The sequence below is a fragment of the Lacerta agilis genome, chromosome 16 (assembly GCF_009819535.1).
Source record: "Lacerta agilis isolate rLacAgi1 chromosome 16, rLacAgi1.pri, whole genome shotgun sequence".
In the NCBI taxonomy this organism is placed as follows: domain Eukaryota; kingdom Metazoa; phylum Chordata; class Lepidosauria; order Squamata; family Lacertidae; genus Lacerta; species Lacerta agilis.
The window spans coordinates 1,562,401-1,577,500 of record NC_046327.1 but is presented as its reverse complement, the minus strand read 5'-3'; the positions used below and the strand labels follow the sequence as shown (position 1 = coordinate 1,577,500).

The following is a 15,100-nucleotide window of genomic DNA, read 5'->3' as shown; positions in this document are numbered from 1 at the left end:
AGGACTGTACGAAACTTACCCTTGTATTTATACTTTCCTGGGCAACCAGCCGGGAGCCTCTGACAGCATCCTAACACTTGGCTTCCTTCCAGCTAAGATTCTATAATTCTAACCTGGGAGCAATTTGTCCTCCTTGGTCTTCTGTTAAAAGCAGGAGTTGCTGGCCTCTTGGGGTTGAGCCACAGCAATAACCTCTTGGCAAGGGAGGAGGGGGTTGTGGATGTTGCAGCTTTGTATAGCCAACCCATTCTGGTTATAGGGAATACAAAATATAAATTAAGTTTGTAATCTTACTGACACGTTGCTCAGTAATGCCTGCTCAGGCAATGGAAATTACACCATCGGCTCATATGTGATGGTTGCACCTGCAGATAATCAGCTTTTCTGGGGTGATCGGCCTTCAGACAAACGCAGCATGGCTGTTGGGACACCTGCATCTCTCCACCGTGTCCGCAACCCACAGTCGAACATCTGGTAAGCATTCTTGCAGAGAATTCTGTTGTGGGTGGCAAAGATGCTGAAGATGTCGTTGCAAAGTCCACCAGACTGCATTGATTGCATCCAAATATGGGTCCAAGATTGATTTGACCGTTTGCCTCCATTCAAAAGAACAAATACGTTTGCTAAATTTGCTCTTTCAAGTGGGGGTCCATTGGCAAATGGAAATCTTGGGTCGTATTCTGATGCAATGAAGTTGACCTGAGTTAGGAACTAGGCATTGGATTCTTTCAGCACATTTCCAAATAACATGCCGCCACCTCATTTTTCAATCCACTTCTGACACTTTCTCATGGTGCCAAGGTGAATTGCAATTCCTGGACATCTCGAAGGCATCCATTGTTGAGGTCTGTCTAAAATCGAATCTAAAACTGGCACAAATAGTCCTCATTTGATGGTAGCAACAGAGTCTGGATTTGCAATACAATCGCTACAGTGATCTGCAACCATGTGGCGTGTTCTCCACCAGCCCTATTCATAATGTTTAGCAGGAGTTCTCAAGTGAATTGAAGCAACTATCATATAGTTGTTTTCCCACATCAATCAGGAGACTAGACATGGAAGAATTCAGGACAGGATAGTTATATTTTAAATGTATTTTAATATATTTTAAATGTATTTTAATATTTTATGGAAGCCGCCCAGAGTGGCTGGGGAGACCCGGCCAGATGGGCGGGGTACAAAAAATTATTATTATTATTATTATTATTATTATTATTATTATTATTATTATTATTAGACTCACGTGGCTTAACGTTAGGGCTGCAAAATGCAAAACTCGCCACATGAATTTCAAACTTCGGGGCAAACACCTTTGGCTTTTCTGTGCTTATACAAACAAGTGTGGTGATTCTAGTCTGCTTTTGAGATGTCACTGATAAAAGGTGTTTGTGGTGATGGGGGCAGGTGGAAAATAGAATTTCACCCATCCTTTAGAAGCTGCCAAAGAAAGAAATGGCTGTTGCTCATTGGTAGGACATGAATTTTAGATGCAAAAGACTCAGCATCTCACATTTGGACTGGGCATGTTCTCGGTCTGAAATCTTGAGCTGCTGAAGTCAGTGCGTACACACTGAGCTAGGGGAATCCATGGTTTGACTGGGTACACAAGGCAGATTCCTATCACCTTCCGAGTTCTGAATGTACAACATGACACAAGATTGACACGATGGGCACAATTTTGTTTTCACAGTTCCGCCAGACTTTAGCTACCTGCCTGAGAAAAGTTTCCTGAGGGCAGCCATCGACTTTGTTATCGAAAGTGGGAAGAAAGGTAAACAGCAGGTGTCAATATTGGGGATACCGCGTTTTTCCATCTATTTTTGAGAACCCCAAATTAAGAAATCAGTATTTATTTACTTAACATCCCCCATTTTGCTTCCTTTTTGGTTGTCTGCTATAAAATATAATATTTTCTTTGGGTTGCTTATAAAAACAGATCAAAGCCTTTTAAAATTCTGATTTGGTATTTTATTTTATTTTTTACTATATGTTAGAATATTACCTCTAGTACACCAAACTTCTGCACTGCTTTTTAAATGTCCTTGTTTATTTTGAGGGCTGAGATGGGTTGCATTCATTCAATGCACGGATAATTCATATTTTTACTTCTTAATTCTAGTAAAGGGTTGCTTCCTTTTATCTTTTTGGGCACAAAATGGTTCAGTTTTCAAAAACAAAACAGAACAAAAAAAACCAAAAACCCAACCAGTAACATTTAGTTAAAATTCCATGAAAAAGCTTCCATTGCTGGTATTTGTTCTTCTGGTGCCTCCAGTTGAGACACCTGTGCTGTGTTTTGGCATTCTGTTGCAGGCCCTGAACGAATTCGGCCTCACTTGGTCAAAGCAGCCATGGCTCCCATAGCATTGAATGGAGCAAGCTACCAGTACCCACCTGTGAACTGGGCATCGATTCTTTCCCCTCTCCTGAGACTAAATTTTGGTAAGTTGTTTAAAAAGCATTTTTTAAAATAAATAAATAAATAAAGTGCACCGGTCTCTGTCTGTGTTTCCTTTTGTGAATAAGATCTATTTGTAAAACTCCACATCTTTGTGGTTATGAATCACTTTGTGTCTAGCGACTGCATTTGTGAAATGCCTCCAATACGCAGCGCAGAGTGCTCCAGTAATTATGTTTTGTTTCCATTGCAGTGTTTAGCACTTACATTTTGTGGTTTCAACTTAAATTGAGTTTTATTGTTACGTTACAGAACAGTAAGCATCCTTGAGGATAGGGCTTTAAAAACAAAACAAAAAATACCCCTGCAATAGAAATACATGAAAGCAACAGAGGTCTTCTCCGTTCAGCAGTTTCAATCTGTTTTAGATTTTGAGGCAGGTCAGCCCCACAGCAAGAGAGGTGATCTTCTACTGCAGACAGTTTTCTTTATTTCCTGATTGGAGGAGGGTTTCAACCAAGGGGTGGCAGTAAATCACCCCAGGTAAAGGTAAAGGGACCCCTGACCATTAGGTCCAGTCGTGTCCAACTCTGGGGTTGCAGCGCTCATCTCGCTCTATAGGCCGAGGGAGCCGGCATTTGTCCGCAGACAGCTTCCGGGTCATGTGGCCAGCATGACTAAGCCGCTTCTGGCGAATCAGAACAGCGCACAGAAACGCCATTTACCTTCCCACCGGAGAGGTACCTATTTATCTGCTTGCACTTTGACGTGCTTTCGAACTGCTAGGTGGGCAGGAGCAGGGACCAAGCAATGGGAGCTCACCCTGTCGCGGGGATTCGAACCTCCGACCTTCTGATCGGCAAGCCGTAGGCTCTGTGGTTTAACCCACAGCGCCACCCCAGCAGAGACTTTATCGCTGCTTCAGGTGCAACGCCCCCCCCCCCAATCTTCTATGTTTTCCCAATTCAAAGTGTATAGGAATGTCATGGAAATTGTGTGACGTCCATTGTGGTGAATGGTGGTTTTCAGTTTAGTTTTGCTATTCTGAATTTTTTCCTCCCCTCTGACGTCAACCTATGCTCTCCTCGTGTCTTTTAGGAGAAGAGATACAGCAGCTCTGCCTTGAAGTAGCTGTCACCCAGGCCCAGACGTCGCAGAACGCTGCCATGCTTTTGGGGATGTGGGTGGCCCCGCCTCTCGTCAGCAGTCTAAGCGTACGTGTCATCACTCTGTTGCTGCCACACCCAATGGCTGCCCTCCTCTCTCTTTGCCAGGCACATACACGTTTCCGTAAAAGGGGGTGTCTAAGGTCCCGGACAAATGGGGTGAGGGAAATCATCTTGGTCAAGCCATGCCCATCTGCCAGCACCGGATGTAAAAGATGATGTCGGGTGCCAGCAGGGGGAAAGGCAGGTGGACGGGATTCAGAAGAACCTATAATCAGCTGATCATAGGGAAGAAGAAGAAGAAGAAAAAGAAGAAGAAGAAGAAGAGTTTGGATTTGATATCCCGCTTTATCACTACCCGAAGGAGTCTCAAAGCGGCTCACATTCTCCTTTCCCTTCCTCCCCCACAACAAACCCTCTGTGAGGTGAGTGGGGCTGAGAGACTTCAGAGAAGTGTGACTAGCCCAAGGTCACCCAGCGGCTGTATGTGGAGGAGCGGAGACGTGAACCCGGTTCCCCAGATTACGAGTCTACCGCTCTTAACCACTACGCCACACTGGCTCTCATAGGGAGTCCACTGTATAGCACAGGGCTCTTTAGAAATCACTTGCAGAGATCCCTTCCTAGCAGAAGCATGGTCGGGGGGGGGGCGCAGTTTTGGGGCTGGCTCCAGTGCCTTTTTCTATCTCCCCTCCTTCAAATAATAATTTATTATTGAACAAATTAAAGGGAGCATTATCAGTCCAATTTCTATGGACATGACTGAGAAAAGATTATGGATTTGTAGGTACTTAACACTCACAAAAATATCATTAAAAGTTGTGTGTTTGTTTGTTTGTTTTTAAAAAATAACCCTTTAGCAACATTACCATTCCTTAGAGACCAACTAAATTTGTTCCGGGTATAAGCTTTCGTGTGCATGCACACTTCTTCAGATACACTGAAACAGAAGTCACTAGACCAGTGACTTCTGTTTCAGTGTATCTGAAGAAGTGTGTATGCACACGAAAGCTTATACCCGGAACAAATTTAGTTGGTCTCTAATGTGCTACTGGACAATTTTTTTTATTTACAGTGGTACCTCTGGTTGCGTACGGGATCTGTTCCGGAGTTCCAGTTTGATCCCGAGGTTTCCGCAACCTGAGGACTGCTTCTGCTTCTGCGTGCGTGGCGAAACCCAGTAAAATACTTCCATGTTTGCCACGGGCACATCCTGAAGTTTATGTAACCAGAGGGTTATGTAAACGGAGGTTCACCTGTATTTCGTCTGCATCAGACCAACACAGCTACCTACCAGAATTACTATTCCTGTAATAGAATATCACCTTCGTTTACGTGAGGTATGCATACAGTCAAACCTTGGTTCCCAAACACCTCATTTTGGAATGTTTCGGCTCCCGAACGCCGAAAACCCGGAAGTGAGTGTTCTGGTTTCCAAATGTTTTTCGGAAGCCGAAAGTCCGATGTGGCTTCTGTTCGAGTGCAGGAAGCTTCTGTAGCCAATCGGAAGCCACGCCTCAGTTGTCGAACATTTCGGAAGCTGAACGGGCTTCCGGAACGCTGGTTAAGAGTGGTAGACTCGTAATCTGGTGAACCGGGTTCGCGTCTCCGCTCCTCCGCATGCAGCTGCTGGGTGACCTTGGGCTAGTCACACTTCTCGGAAGTCTCTCAGCCCCACTCACCTCACAGAGGGTTTGTTGTGGGGGAGGAAGGGAAAGGAGAATGTTAGCCGCTTTGAGACTCCTTCGGGTAGTGATAAAGCGGGATATCAAATCCAAACTCTTCTTCTTCAACCGAGGTTTGACAGTATTCTTACAAACAGGACGTTTGCCAAGAGTATAAAAGTAAAGCCATGGGTCTATAATAACATTTCCCCTAATGCTGTGAGACAGTCCTTGTTGGGGTTCCCTAACACCTTAATATCTGCCCTTTAGGCACAAGCCAAGAGATACCTTTTCACGTCCTTATCTGTGTGGATGAAACATGTAGCGGAAGACAGGTTGCAGGCTTTCACAGAAGTCTTCATGGTGCAGCATTTTGAAGCAAAAAACCAGCCTCCAGACCTGGATCTTCGCTGGGCTATTTTGCAAGGGCTCAGCCAAGCCATGAAACTGCCTAGCTCTGCCCAATACAGCTGGAGCTGCCTTTGCAGGGCTGCGGAGAGGATATTTGAACTTCTGCCAAATGGGATTCGGGTAGGGAAAGTAAATATTTAAAGTATTAGGACTGTGTTGGAAAAGGGACTCCTTTTAAGATGGTAAGAATGACTGAGGAACTGGGACAGCTACAGGGAAAAGCCTGTAGAATCTGCCGCTATACCACTGTACGGGATAGTTAAAAACAGGGCTTGTGCACAGAAATACTGCGTTGTGGTATAGTGTCCTGGTGGATTGTTGTTGGCTTTTTTTTAAGAAATGTGACCAATTTGAGGAATGGAATCTGCTTCACGGATGCTTATGGAGTTGAAATAGACGATAAAATCTGGTTTCCGTTGCAGCAAAATGTCAACGTTGCCGTTAGCTAGCTTTACTGCGTTTCGCTTTTAGATTACACACTGCAGTGAATTCATGGTAGAAACTGAAGCACAGGGTGAATAAAGAAAAAACAAGTTTCCTTTGGGACCCCAAGAGGGGAAATGGGCTTAAGACATGTCCAGTAATCAGGTATTATTTACTGTAGGTGAGGCTTAATTTGATCTCTTGGTCCACTTGAGAGTGATGATACTTTTATGGGGGATCAATTTTCCATTGATATGTTTATCCACAATGAAATGCTTTCTGCTAATCTGTCGTTGAAAAGACAGGTGGCTGTTATTCCAATTTCCACCTACAGTGGTACCTCTGGTTGCAAATGGGATCCGTTCTGGAGCCCCGTTCGCAACCCGTGATGTGTGCAACCTGAAGCGCCTGCGCATGTGTGTGACGCGATTCGGCGCTTCTGCGCATGCGCATGATGTCGTTTGTCGTGTCTGCGCATGCGCGAACCGCCGAACCTGGAAGTAACCCATTCCAGTACTTCCAGGTTCGGCGGGTTCGTAACCTGTGTCAAATGCAACCCGCAGAGTTCGCAACACGAGGTACGACAGTATTTGATAGTGTTTAGTTGGTGATTAGGGTGAACGAATATATATATGCCTTCCAAGTTGAATTTTGAAGCGTTGAAAAAGGAAGTGTTGGGGGGAGTGCTACTTTTATGGTTTACTTAGGCTGTTGGCTTTGCCTGGTTTTAAAGCACACATTTGTTTTTATCTTTGCAGCAAAGTGAAGTGAAGATGTATATACACGCAGCAAAATGTCTCTCGGAAATGGCAGACACAGAAATTGACCGAATTACCCAGGTTTCAAAGGTAACTGCAGTCTAGCTATCTAGATCTTTTTTCCCAGAAATAGAACGTAAAACCTTTCTTTGTAATATTCTAGACTGCATTGGCATTGCAAGACATCGGGGCAGACTGCACATGCAACCTTGACTTAATCTTCCCAGGAGTTATTTTTATTTTGCAAAAGTCTTTCTTTACAACTACACCCTGTCAAAGTGAAACTTGTGGACACTATGGAATAAATCAAATTATATCCAGCCTTAAAGAAGATCAACAGAGACCTCTGTTCCAGAATGGCCGCTCCCCACATCAAATGGGGGGGCGCCTTTTGCATGGTCACGTGCAGCCCCCTGGAACCCAGTGCGACTCCCGGTACTACGGGCTGGCTTCGCCCTCCCAAGGCTGGATACCTGGAGGTCTCCGCCTACTTCATCCAATCGCCCAATCCCACCTGGGGAGGCGTTGCCAGGGGATTGGCCAGGTAGGGGGAGGGACTGCCCTGCCCACACAACAGAAGGTGAATCTTACCTGCAAAGCGTCATTTGGCTTCAGAGCTTCTGCATTGGCAGGTTTTGCCTTTCCCATAGCAAAACGTCACAACTTTGGCGGTTTCGGGCCTTTGGCGGAATCCTTTAGTCTATCTTCCTAAAGGGGGGGGGGGGCGTGAAGCGGTGACCCACGCCTCCCTTGTGGCAGTGATCCCAGGGTTCCCCATTAAAGGGGTCTTGGGGGGAGGCATTGGCCATACGCCGAGAGGTTGTCATTGCTCTCCTCCTCCAGCGACGGCAAATGGGGGGCGGGCTCTCTGCTTAAACATATGTTCTCCAGAGCCAGCCCAATCCCCACACATTCTGGATAACCCTGAAGTCTCCCAGATCCCCAATGCCTAAGCCAAGGTCTCCCTACATCTGAAACTTAATAAAGTTGTGGCCTATTTTAATCCCATAGCACGTTGTCATTATTCCGCTCAGGGGTCTCCTGGGGTCGGGGGGACTCCACCTGCCCACGCAAATACAAAATGTCTCTACTTCAGCGTGAGGGAATTCTTCTCCTCTTCACATAATAGCTGGTGAAAGTTTGCACCAGAGAGCCGGTTTCCTATTCCTCATCCACTTCATGGCTTGTTTTGCAGAACAATTTGGAAAAGGTCGCATTTGTCAAAGTTTATATAGTTTCCCAAGGCAGATTTCCTTTGCTGAGATGGAACGATGTGATTAGCATTGCCGCCGGGTGCCAGCAGAAAGAAACCATTGTGTGGATGTTGCTGCAGAGCTTCTACCATGCCAGAATTGTGAGCCATGAAAACACAGGTAAGAGCTAGTGGCAAGAGAGATTGTGTGGCCCACAAGCTCTCCTCCTTGCTATCCGTACAAGAAGGGCCCAGTAATAATATCTCTTTATCCCCATTTACTGCTTGTCCTCTGCACGCTTGGAAGTTCTACATTGGCTCCCACTTAGAGATGGGAAGGCCTGAAAAAAACCCAGAAAAATTGGGTGAAACCCAGGTTTTTTCCCATTTTTCTTGGGGGAGGGGATTGGAAAAAAACCCAGTTTTTTTTTTTTTCAATTTTTCCAAGTTTCTTCCAGGCCTTCCCATCTCTACTCCCAGTACGTTTCTGAGCACAGTGTTATTATGATTATGATTATTATGATTATGATTATGCTGACCTTTAAAGCCCTAAACAGCCTTGGCCCAGTATCCCTGAAGGAGCGTCTCCACCCCCATCGTTCTGCCCGGACCCTGAGGTCCAGCTCCGAGGACCTTCTGGTGGTTCCCTCTCTGCGAGAAGCCAAGTTACAGGGAACCAGGCAGAGGGCCTTCTCGGTGGTGGCACCTGCCCTGTGGAACGTCCTCCCACCAGAGGTCAAAGAGATAAGCAACTATCTGACATTTAGAAAATACCTGAAGGCAGCCCTGTTTAGGGAAGCTTTTAATGTTTGATGTTTTATTATGTTTTTATGTATGTTGGAAGCCTCCCAGAGTGGCTGGGGCAACCCAGTCACATGGACGGAGTATAAATAAATTTATTATTATTATTATTATTATTATTATTATTATTATTATTATTATTATTATTATTATTATTATTTCAGGTCTCTCTTTTTTGGTGGGGTGGAAACAATGATGGTGAAATGGTGAAAAAATTCTTCTGTTTATACAGTTATGTTTTTGCAACTATCAACTCTTAAATCTGAATGCCTTCGCTATTTCTCAGTTGAGAGCATGGGCGGTACTGAAACTTAGAATAAGGATGGGGAAGATTCCCTTGATATCTTTAAAGTGCTTGAAAATGCATGCGCACTTTTGCCGTTACAGGAGTCTTAAAGAGAATGGCGTGGCTCTTGGAACTGATGGGATATATTAAAAACATTTCCTTGAAGACAACATCCATACAAAATGTGGCTCCAAAAGAGGTAGATTCCAGAAATATATATAATTTTTTTTGTTTTTCATAACAGTGGGGAAATGACTTTATCCGTGATATATGCCCCTTCCTGCGGAACATGTGGAGATTTCTTCCCCTCGTAAAAGTCATCTTATTACTTTCGTAATGAAAATGTCAGATTGCTGACAAAATATATCAAAATGGTTGTTCAGAACACATGCTTAAAATTTGGAAATTGACCATCTGGCCTGCCTGAATGTAAAAACAGTGATGGAATCTCAAAAGAAAATATCACTGTGGATATACATCTACTGCAGTTTTTTTTTAAGTTTTTTGAGCACTTATAAAGCCATCTGTGTAATTTGCTAGATTCAAATAGTTGAGATGGATTGAGCTGCTTCCTTGCTATTCCTGTGCTGTACACCAGCAGAAGCTCCTGGAGAGACGCACAATAAAATCCCCGATTCAAAGGCTGCTCTGCCGTAGCAAATCTTAGGGATGCAGCTTTTGTGTGCACTAACGTTTGTGTTTGTGCACCTAACAGAAAACTGCAAAGCAGGCCTCTCCGGTGCCCATTTTACAGGCGTGCTGTTCCATGTCTGTTCAGGAGGTTCATGGCTGAGTTGAAGTTTGAACCATGGCCAGATTCCAAAATATATACTTGAGTATAAGCCTGGTTTTTCAGCACATTTTTTGTGCTGAAAAGCTGCCCTCGGCTTATACTTGAGTGAGGCGGGCGGTGGGGGCGGCGAGAAAGAAGCCCTTTCTCTCCGCTCGTGCCGCCACCTGCTCTCCCCAGTTAACCATTCCTTAAGAAGTGTACAAGAATGGCGGTTCTTTACTCTCCCCAGGCAGCTTGTTCCATTCCTGAACTGCTCGCATAAATGCAAACTTGGCAAAGGAGGAAGAGGAAGGAGCAGCCCAAAGGGCTGCTTTCGGGCTGCTCGTTCCTCCTCCTCCTCCACAGCGGCAAAGGTGAACCGGCTTATACTCGAGTCAATAAGCTTTCCCAGGTTTTTGTGGGAAAATTAGGTGCCTCGGTTTATATTCGGGTCGGCTTATACTCGGGTATATACGGTAAATCGACAACAACAACAACAACTTAAGGCCACTGAAATTCTTTTGAGTTTCTGAACTCAGTTTTCTTTCCAAATGGCTGCCTTGGCTCTATAGCCCTTTCCAGGCATTGCAAAAGCCCCTTAGCAAAATCTGCATCTGTTTCCTGTCTAGGCGGTCAGCTTCCTGTTGTGGATCTTTGCTGCCTCCGTGGTGGCCTGGGCTGACCACTCTGCGCCGCTGCTGCTTGGCCTCAGTGCCAGCTGGGAAGGGGAAGGAAGGCCAGCGCTGCCTGTGAATTATTTGGGCAGGCGCCCAGGAGATAATCTGGCTGCCCAGGAGACCCTCACTCTTTTCCCAGGCAGCCTGCAGAGTCTGTTGGCTAAAGAGCCTTGGAAGGAACAGACACAGAAGGTAGGTCGCTGGCGTTCTGGTGAGAGGAATTTCTGTCATCAGTGGACTCACACTGAGACTTACGTATTTATTATTGATTGGCTTAGTGTAAATGTTGTTGTGAGTACTGTGCAGACAGAACATAGGCCATGTCCATGTGTCGTTATTATTATTATTATTATTATTATTATTATTATTATTATTAGGTCTTTTGTACATAGCCGTTTTGGCAATTTGCAGCCTGCGTCTTATTCAGCTCACTTAAGGTGATATTTGCATAAAATCAACATACAGAATTATTACCTGGAACCAAACATGCCATAAAAACAGACATTATTAAAAGCAACTCATAAATATAAATGAGAACTCTGTCAGATGCGAGCAAAATGGGATGATGAAGATGTCTCAAAAGCCATCTATGCAAACATTAAGCTCCGGAAAACGTTTGGGAAGTTTCACATTTAGTCATGGTGCTATTTCTTTGTCAAATGCACAAAGCAAGCATAAGCAACGGGGCTTAAAAACAGATCAAAAGTGTGGAGAAGGGAAATTAGCTATTTCCTTCCTTTAATATAGTTATCACTACACTAAAGTTTCATTGCATTATAACACCGGGGTCTGACTTTCCCTTCTGTTTTCTGTGCATCTGGGGTTTCTTGCACTGATGTTGCATAAAAAGTACCCGTTCAGATAAAAATTGTGCTGTAATAGAAAATGTATACCATATATAGTAGAAATGAAGGCTTGCACGACTTTTTACGCCTGTGTTTGAGCTAATATTTCCTGTAATATTTGTTATTTCCACTAATATATGCACTCGTATGTGATTTTTTGTTCTTGTCTGGAGAACTGCATTGCGAAATTCAGAGAAGTGCAAATCTCAAAGAATGGCTCTCTTTCAGTTTGCATATTGTTTGGCAAAGTGTGAATTAAGCAAATTTGCATTTAAACGCAAACTGAAACTAATCTCTCCGTCATCCTAACCTGGGGAGCAAATTGCCGCCTCTGTGCGTTTATACTAAGCCATGATTTGGTAAGCATTGCAAATATGAACCAGCTCAAAGTCTGAATGTCTTAAGGTTAAGGATTGTGGTTAAGGATTGGCTGCAAACCAGGACTTGGATTTGAAGTAGATTGCAAAGCAGATCTCACTGGTGGCCCTCTGGACATGCTCTCTGGCACTTGTGTAGCTTACAAGTTCCACTGAACATTTGCAAGTTTTACCAGACTAGGACAAGGAAATGTAGTTGGTGTGCTAACTAGAGCTAAGCCTTCTGTTTCCAGGGAGGCAAAAGTGTGAAGCATGATAACATGTATTATGAGATCATCAAATCTATTTTGCATCATTCCCCAAAAGTGCTTTCCACGTTTCAGTGGAATGTGGAAAAGGTACTGTAAGATCGTCAGTGGTTGCTCATGAGTAATCCGCCAGAAGCCGAACTTCTAACAACTAAGTTCTTTATTGTGCAAATATTTACAGTGGAGCTACAGTAAAAACATCCATCTCATCCCTCAGCAGAGTCCGGGAATGACCATTTCCGGTTCTTGGTCCAGCACAGGAGGCGCGGGATTCTGAACCCCCGCCTCCCCCTTCCACGTCCTTCCTCCCTTCGCGATCGGAGCGCGGGAAAAGGTCCCTGTTCCCCGCTTCCTGCTTGGTGTTGAGGCTCTATGATCCTGACACAGCCCCTGCCCTGACTCCCTGCTTCCATCTCCCCCTCCCCACTGGAGGAGTGGTCTCCTCCTCCAGAGGAGGAGGATGACGAACTGCGGAGAGGGGGAGGTGGGTCCCTGTACCGCAACGGATCTGGGAATGCTACCTGTTGGGGTGAGGGGGGGTTTCCTGACAGGTACATTCCGGTGTTTCTTCTCTACCCCATTGGCACTTGCCCAAAGTAACTTTTTAAAATTTCAAAACAGCCATTGGGTTACCATTACACGTCTTTGCATGTATTGTATAGTTTGGGCTTCCGATCAGAGCAGGTGTAAGCTTAATGGTAGTAGTGTTTTTTTCAACCTGAATTTACTCGCCAGTGCTGATTTAAGGTAAGGTAAGCAAATCATACTAGCGTTTTAACTTTTGATTTCTTCCTAGTTCATTGACTGGCTATTTAACCTGATGGAGAACTCAGACGAAGTGCTATCCCAGTCTTCTAGGAATCTTTTGAAAGGTATTGTTGCATTTGAATACTTACAGCTTTTCAAATTGGATAAATATCAGCATTAGGTTTCAGAAGGAGGGTCACACCGTTGACTTTTATAAACGTGCTTTGTTTAGTGATCAGTCTTTGGGATGTAATTGCACGCTTCACTTAAATACCAACTCACATTCCAGTCAGTGGCGTAGCTTCATGCTCTGGCACCGGGGGCATGAAGCAGGCGGGGGCGGGGCTGGTGCGCGTTCTGGGGGCGGGGCATGCCAAGATGGAACCCTATCGGGATCCCACTGCCCGGGGCGCCCCGCCCTTCCTACGCCAGTGATCCCAGTCAACAACTTTCTCCCATATGCAAAGTATTGATTGCTCTATCAGCTTAGGTTAGAAAGGGACCTGTCTTAAAAAGATGTATTAGCTCCACTTTCAGTGGCAAGTTGGATTGAGTCGAGTCCAGCCCTTAGTGACTTGGGTTCCGATACCCACAGTACCTTGATTTGGGTCTTACATAAAGTGGTACGTGGATGCTTAGGTTTTAGCATTGGCAAATGGAATGCTTCTACGTTTTCCTCCTTTGTCTTGTCAGCGTTCAACCTTGCTGCTGCTGCACATTCACCTGTTTAACAAATTGCACAGAGAGTCTGAATGAAATAGTTTTGGGGGATGTTCCCCCCCATCAACGTATCCTTAAAAACAGGGGTCGGCAAGGTTTACCTCGCCTGGGCTGGTTCAGTCCAGCGGAGATCCCTCCATGGGCCGGATTGCACATGAGCGCACGCACCCGCAGTTTTCTGCGTCTGCGCAGACGCGATTTCCGGTGCTGCGGAAGCAAGTCCCTGCGTCACGCCGCGACGCTTTAGCGCAGCATGGGGGGACTCGCCAAGCGGGCGGCTCGGTTCGGGGGTGGCTCGTGGGCCAGTTAAACGACCCCCGTGGGCCGCTTGTGGCCCATGGGCCTTAGGTTGCCGACCCCTGCTTAAAAACATAATTGTGGAGAAGCAATTGCAGTGTTGAGTAATGCTGTGAATGTTCCTTATTTTCTCAGCGTCTCTGCTGGCTCTGCGGTCTCTCCCAGAGTTCAGGAAGAAGGCAGTATGGACAAAGGCTTATGGCTGGTAGCCCCCGGGTTTCGTCTTCGCACCTGGAGCTGTTGTCGAGACGCAAGGTGCCCAAGAGGTTTTATGTGGTTACACTAAGGTGTGTTGTGTGCTTTCCGTTCCAGAAAGATTGTACCCGAAGAGAAGGTTTTAACAGTGTAACAAAAGCTTCATGAGACATTTGGGTGAGAATCACCTGTTCCAGAGAGATTGTTTCCATTACAGAAAGAGTAGACCGTGCAACCCGGTGCTGTGATGCATTGGATGAAATTGTCTACAACTTTGTGATAAAAACTTTAAAAAGTTTGCCTGGAAATCTTGCCTGCTTGGAATACATGTAAGAAAATATGCTACAGGGTATTTAATAAATGCAAAGAGTTTGAATCCGAAGAAAATAACTAGTTCTGTGCACGCATTTACTTGAGGTTTGTATGTATTATTCAAATGGTAGACCCCATCCGCTGTGAAACAGTTGGAAAATGGGACTCATCGGGGTCCTGCTTTTGAAGGGGAACGAGTAAAGCCTTTGGGCACTCTTAAAGTAGCAGATTGGATCTTGGCTCATATATGCATGTGTATGGATTATAGCAGGGGTTGGCAAGGCTTATCCGGTATGGGCCAGATCACTCCTGCGGAGATCCTCCGTGGGCCGGGCCAGCACAGTGCAACGCCGGAAATCGCGTCTGCGCATGTCCGTGGCACTGGAAATTGCTTCTGTGCAGGTCCAGATGCCGAAAATCGTGCCTGCGCAGATGTGATTTCCGGTGTCTGGGCATGCGCAGAGCAGAAGCAATTTCTGGAGCTATGGAAGAGAGTCCCTGCACCAGTTTAGCGCATTGCGCGGTGAATCACTGAGCGAGTGGTTTGGTTCGGGGGCGGCTCATGGGCCAGTTAAGCAACCCTCATGGGCCGCTTCCGCCCATAGGCCTTAGGTTGCCGACCTCTGGATTATAGCATGTGTTGGTTGGCACCCTTTCTGTCTTGGGAGACAATGGAGTGTGCCTTTGGGGGTGAAGTCAAACTGTTGAAAGATTACAGCACCTGCTGTGGGTGGAGAGACCAATAAGAGAGAGACATTGGGTTTTTTTGGGGGGGGGGTATCTGAACATATGGGAAAAGAGAGTATCAAAA

The 15,100-nt window shown here is 45.5% G+C and overlaps 1 protein-coding gene across 1 annotated transcript in view; it reads left to right on the top strand.

Annotated features, from left to right (window-relative positions):
* Positions 1–14,367, top strand: part of FOCAD (focadhesin) — a 109,282-nt gene extending 94,915 nt beyond the window's left edge. Inside the window, exons 34-44 of the mRNA XM_033173164.1 lie at positions 372–474; positions 1,691–1,771; positions 2,314–2,442; positions 3,497–3,612; positions 5,499–5,759; positions 6,821–6,910; positions 8,016–8,193; positions 9,201–9,298; positions 10,501–10,740; positions 12,815–12,890; positions 13,918–14,367. Coding sequence (XP_033029055.1) covers positions 372–474; positions 1,691–1,771; positions 2,314–2,442; positions 3,497–3,612; positions 5,499–5,759; positions 6,821–6,910; positions 8,016–8,193; positions 9,201–9,298; positions 10,501–10,740; positions 12,815–12,890; positions 13,918–13,991 — 1,446 coding nt within the window. The 3' untranslated portion in view covers positions 13,992–14,367. The remainder of the gene's footprint in view (positions 1–371; positions 475–1,690; positions 1,772–2,313; positions 2,443–3,496; positions 3,613–5,498; positions 5,760–6,820; positions 6,911–8,015; positions 8,194–9,200; positions 9,299–10,500; positions 10,741–12,814; positions 12,891–13,917) is intronic.
* The last annotated feature ends 733 nt before the right edge of the window (positions 14,368–15,100 follow it).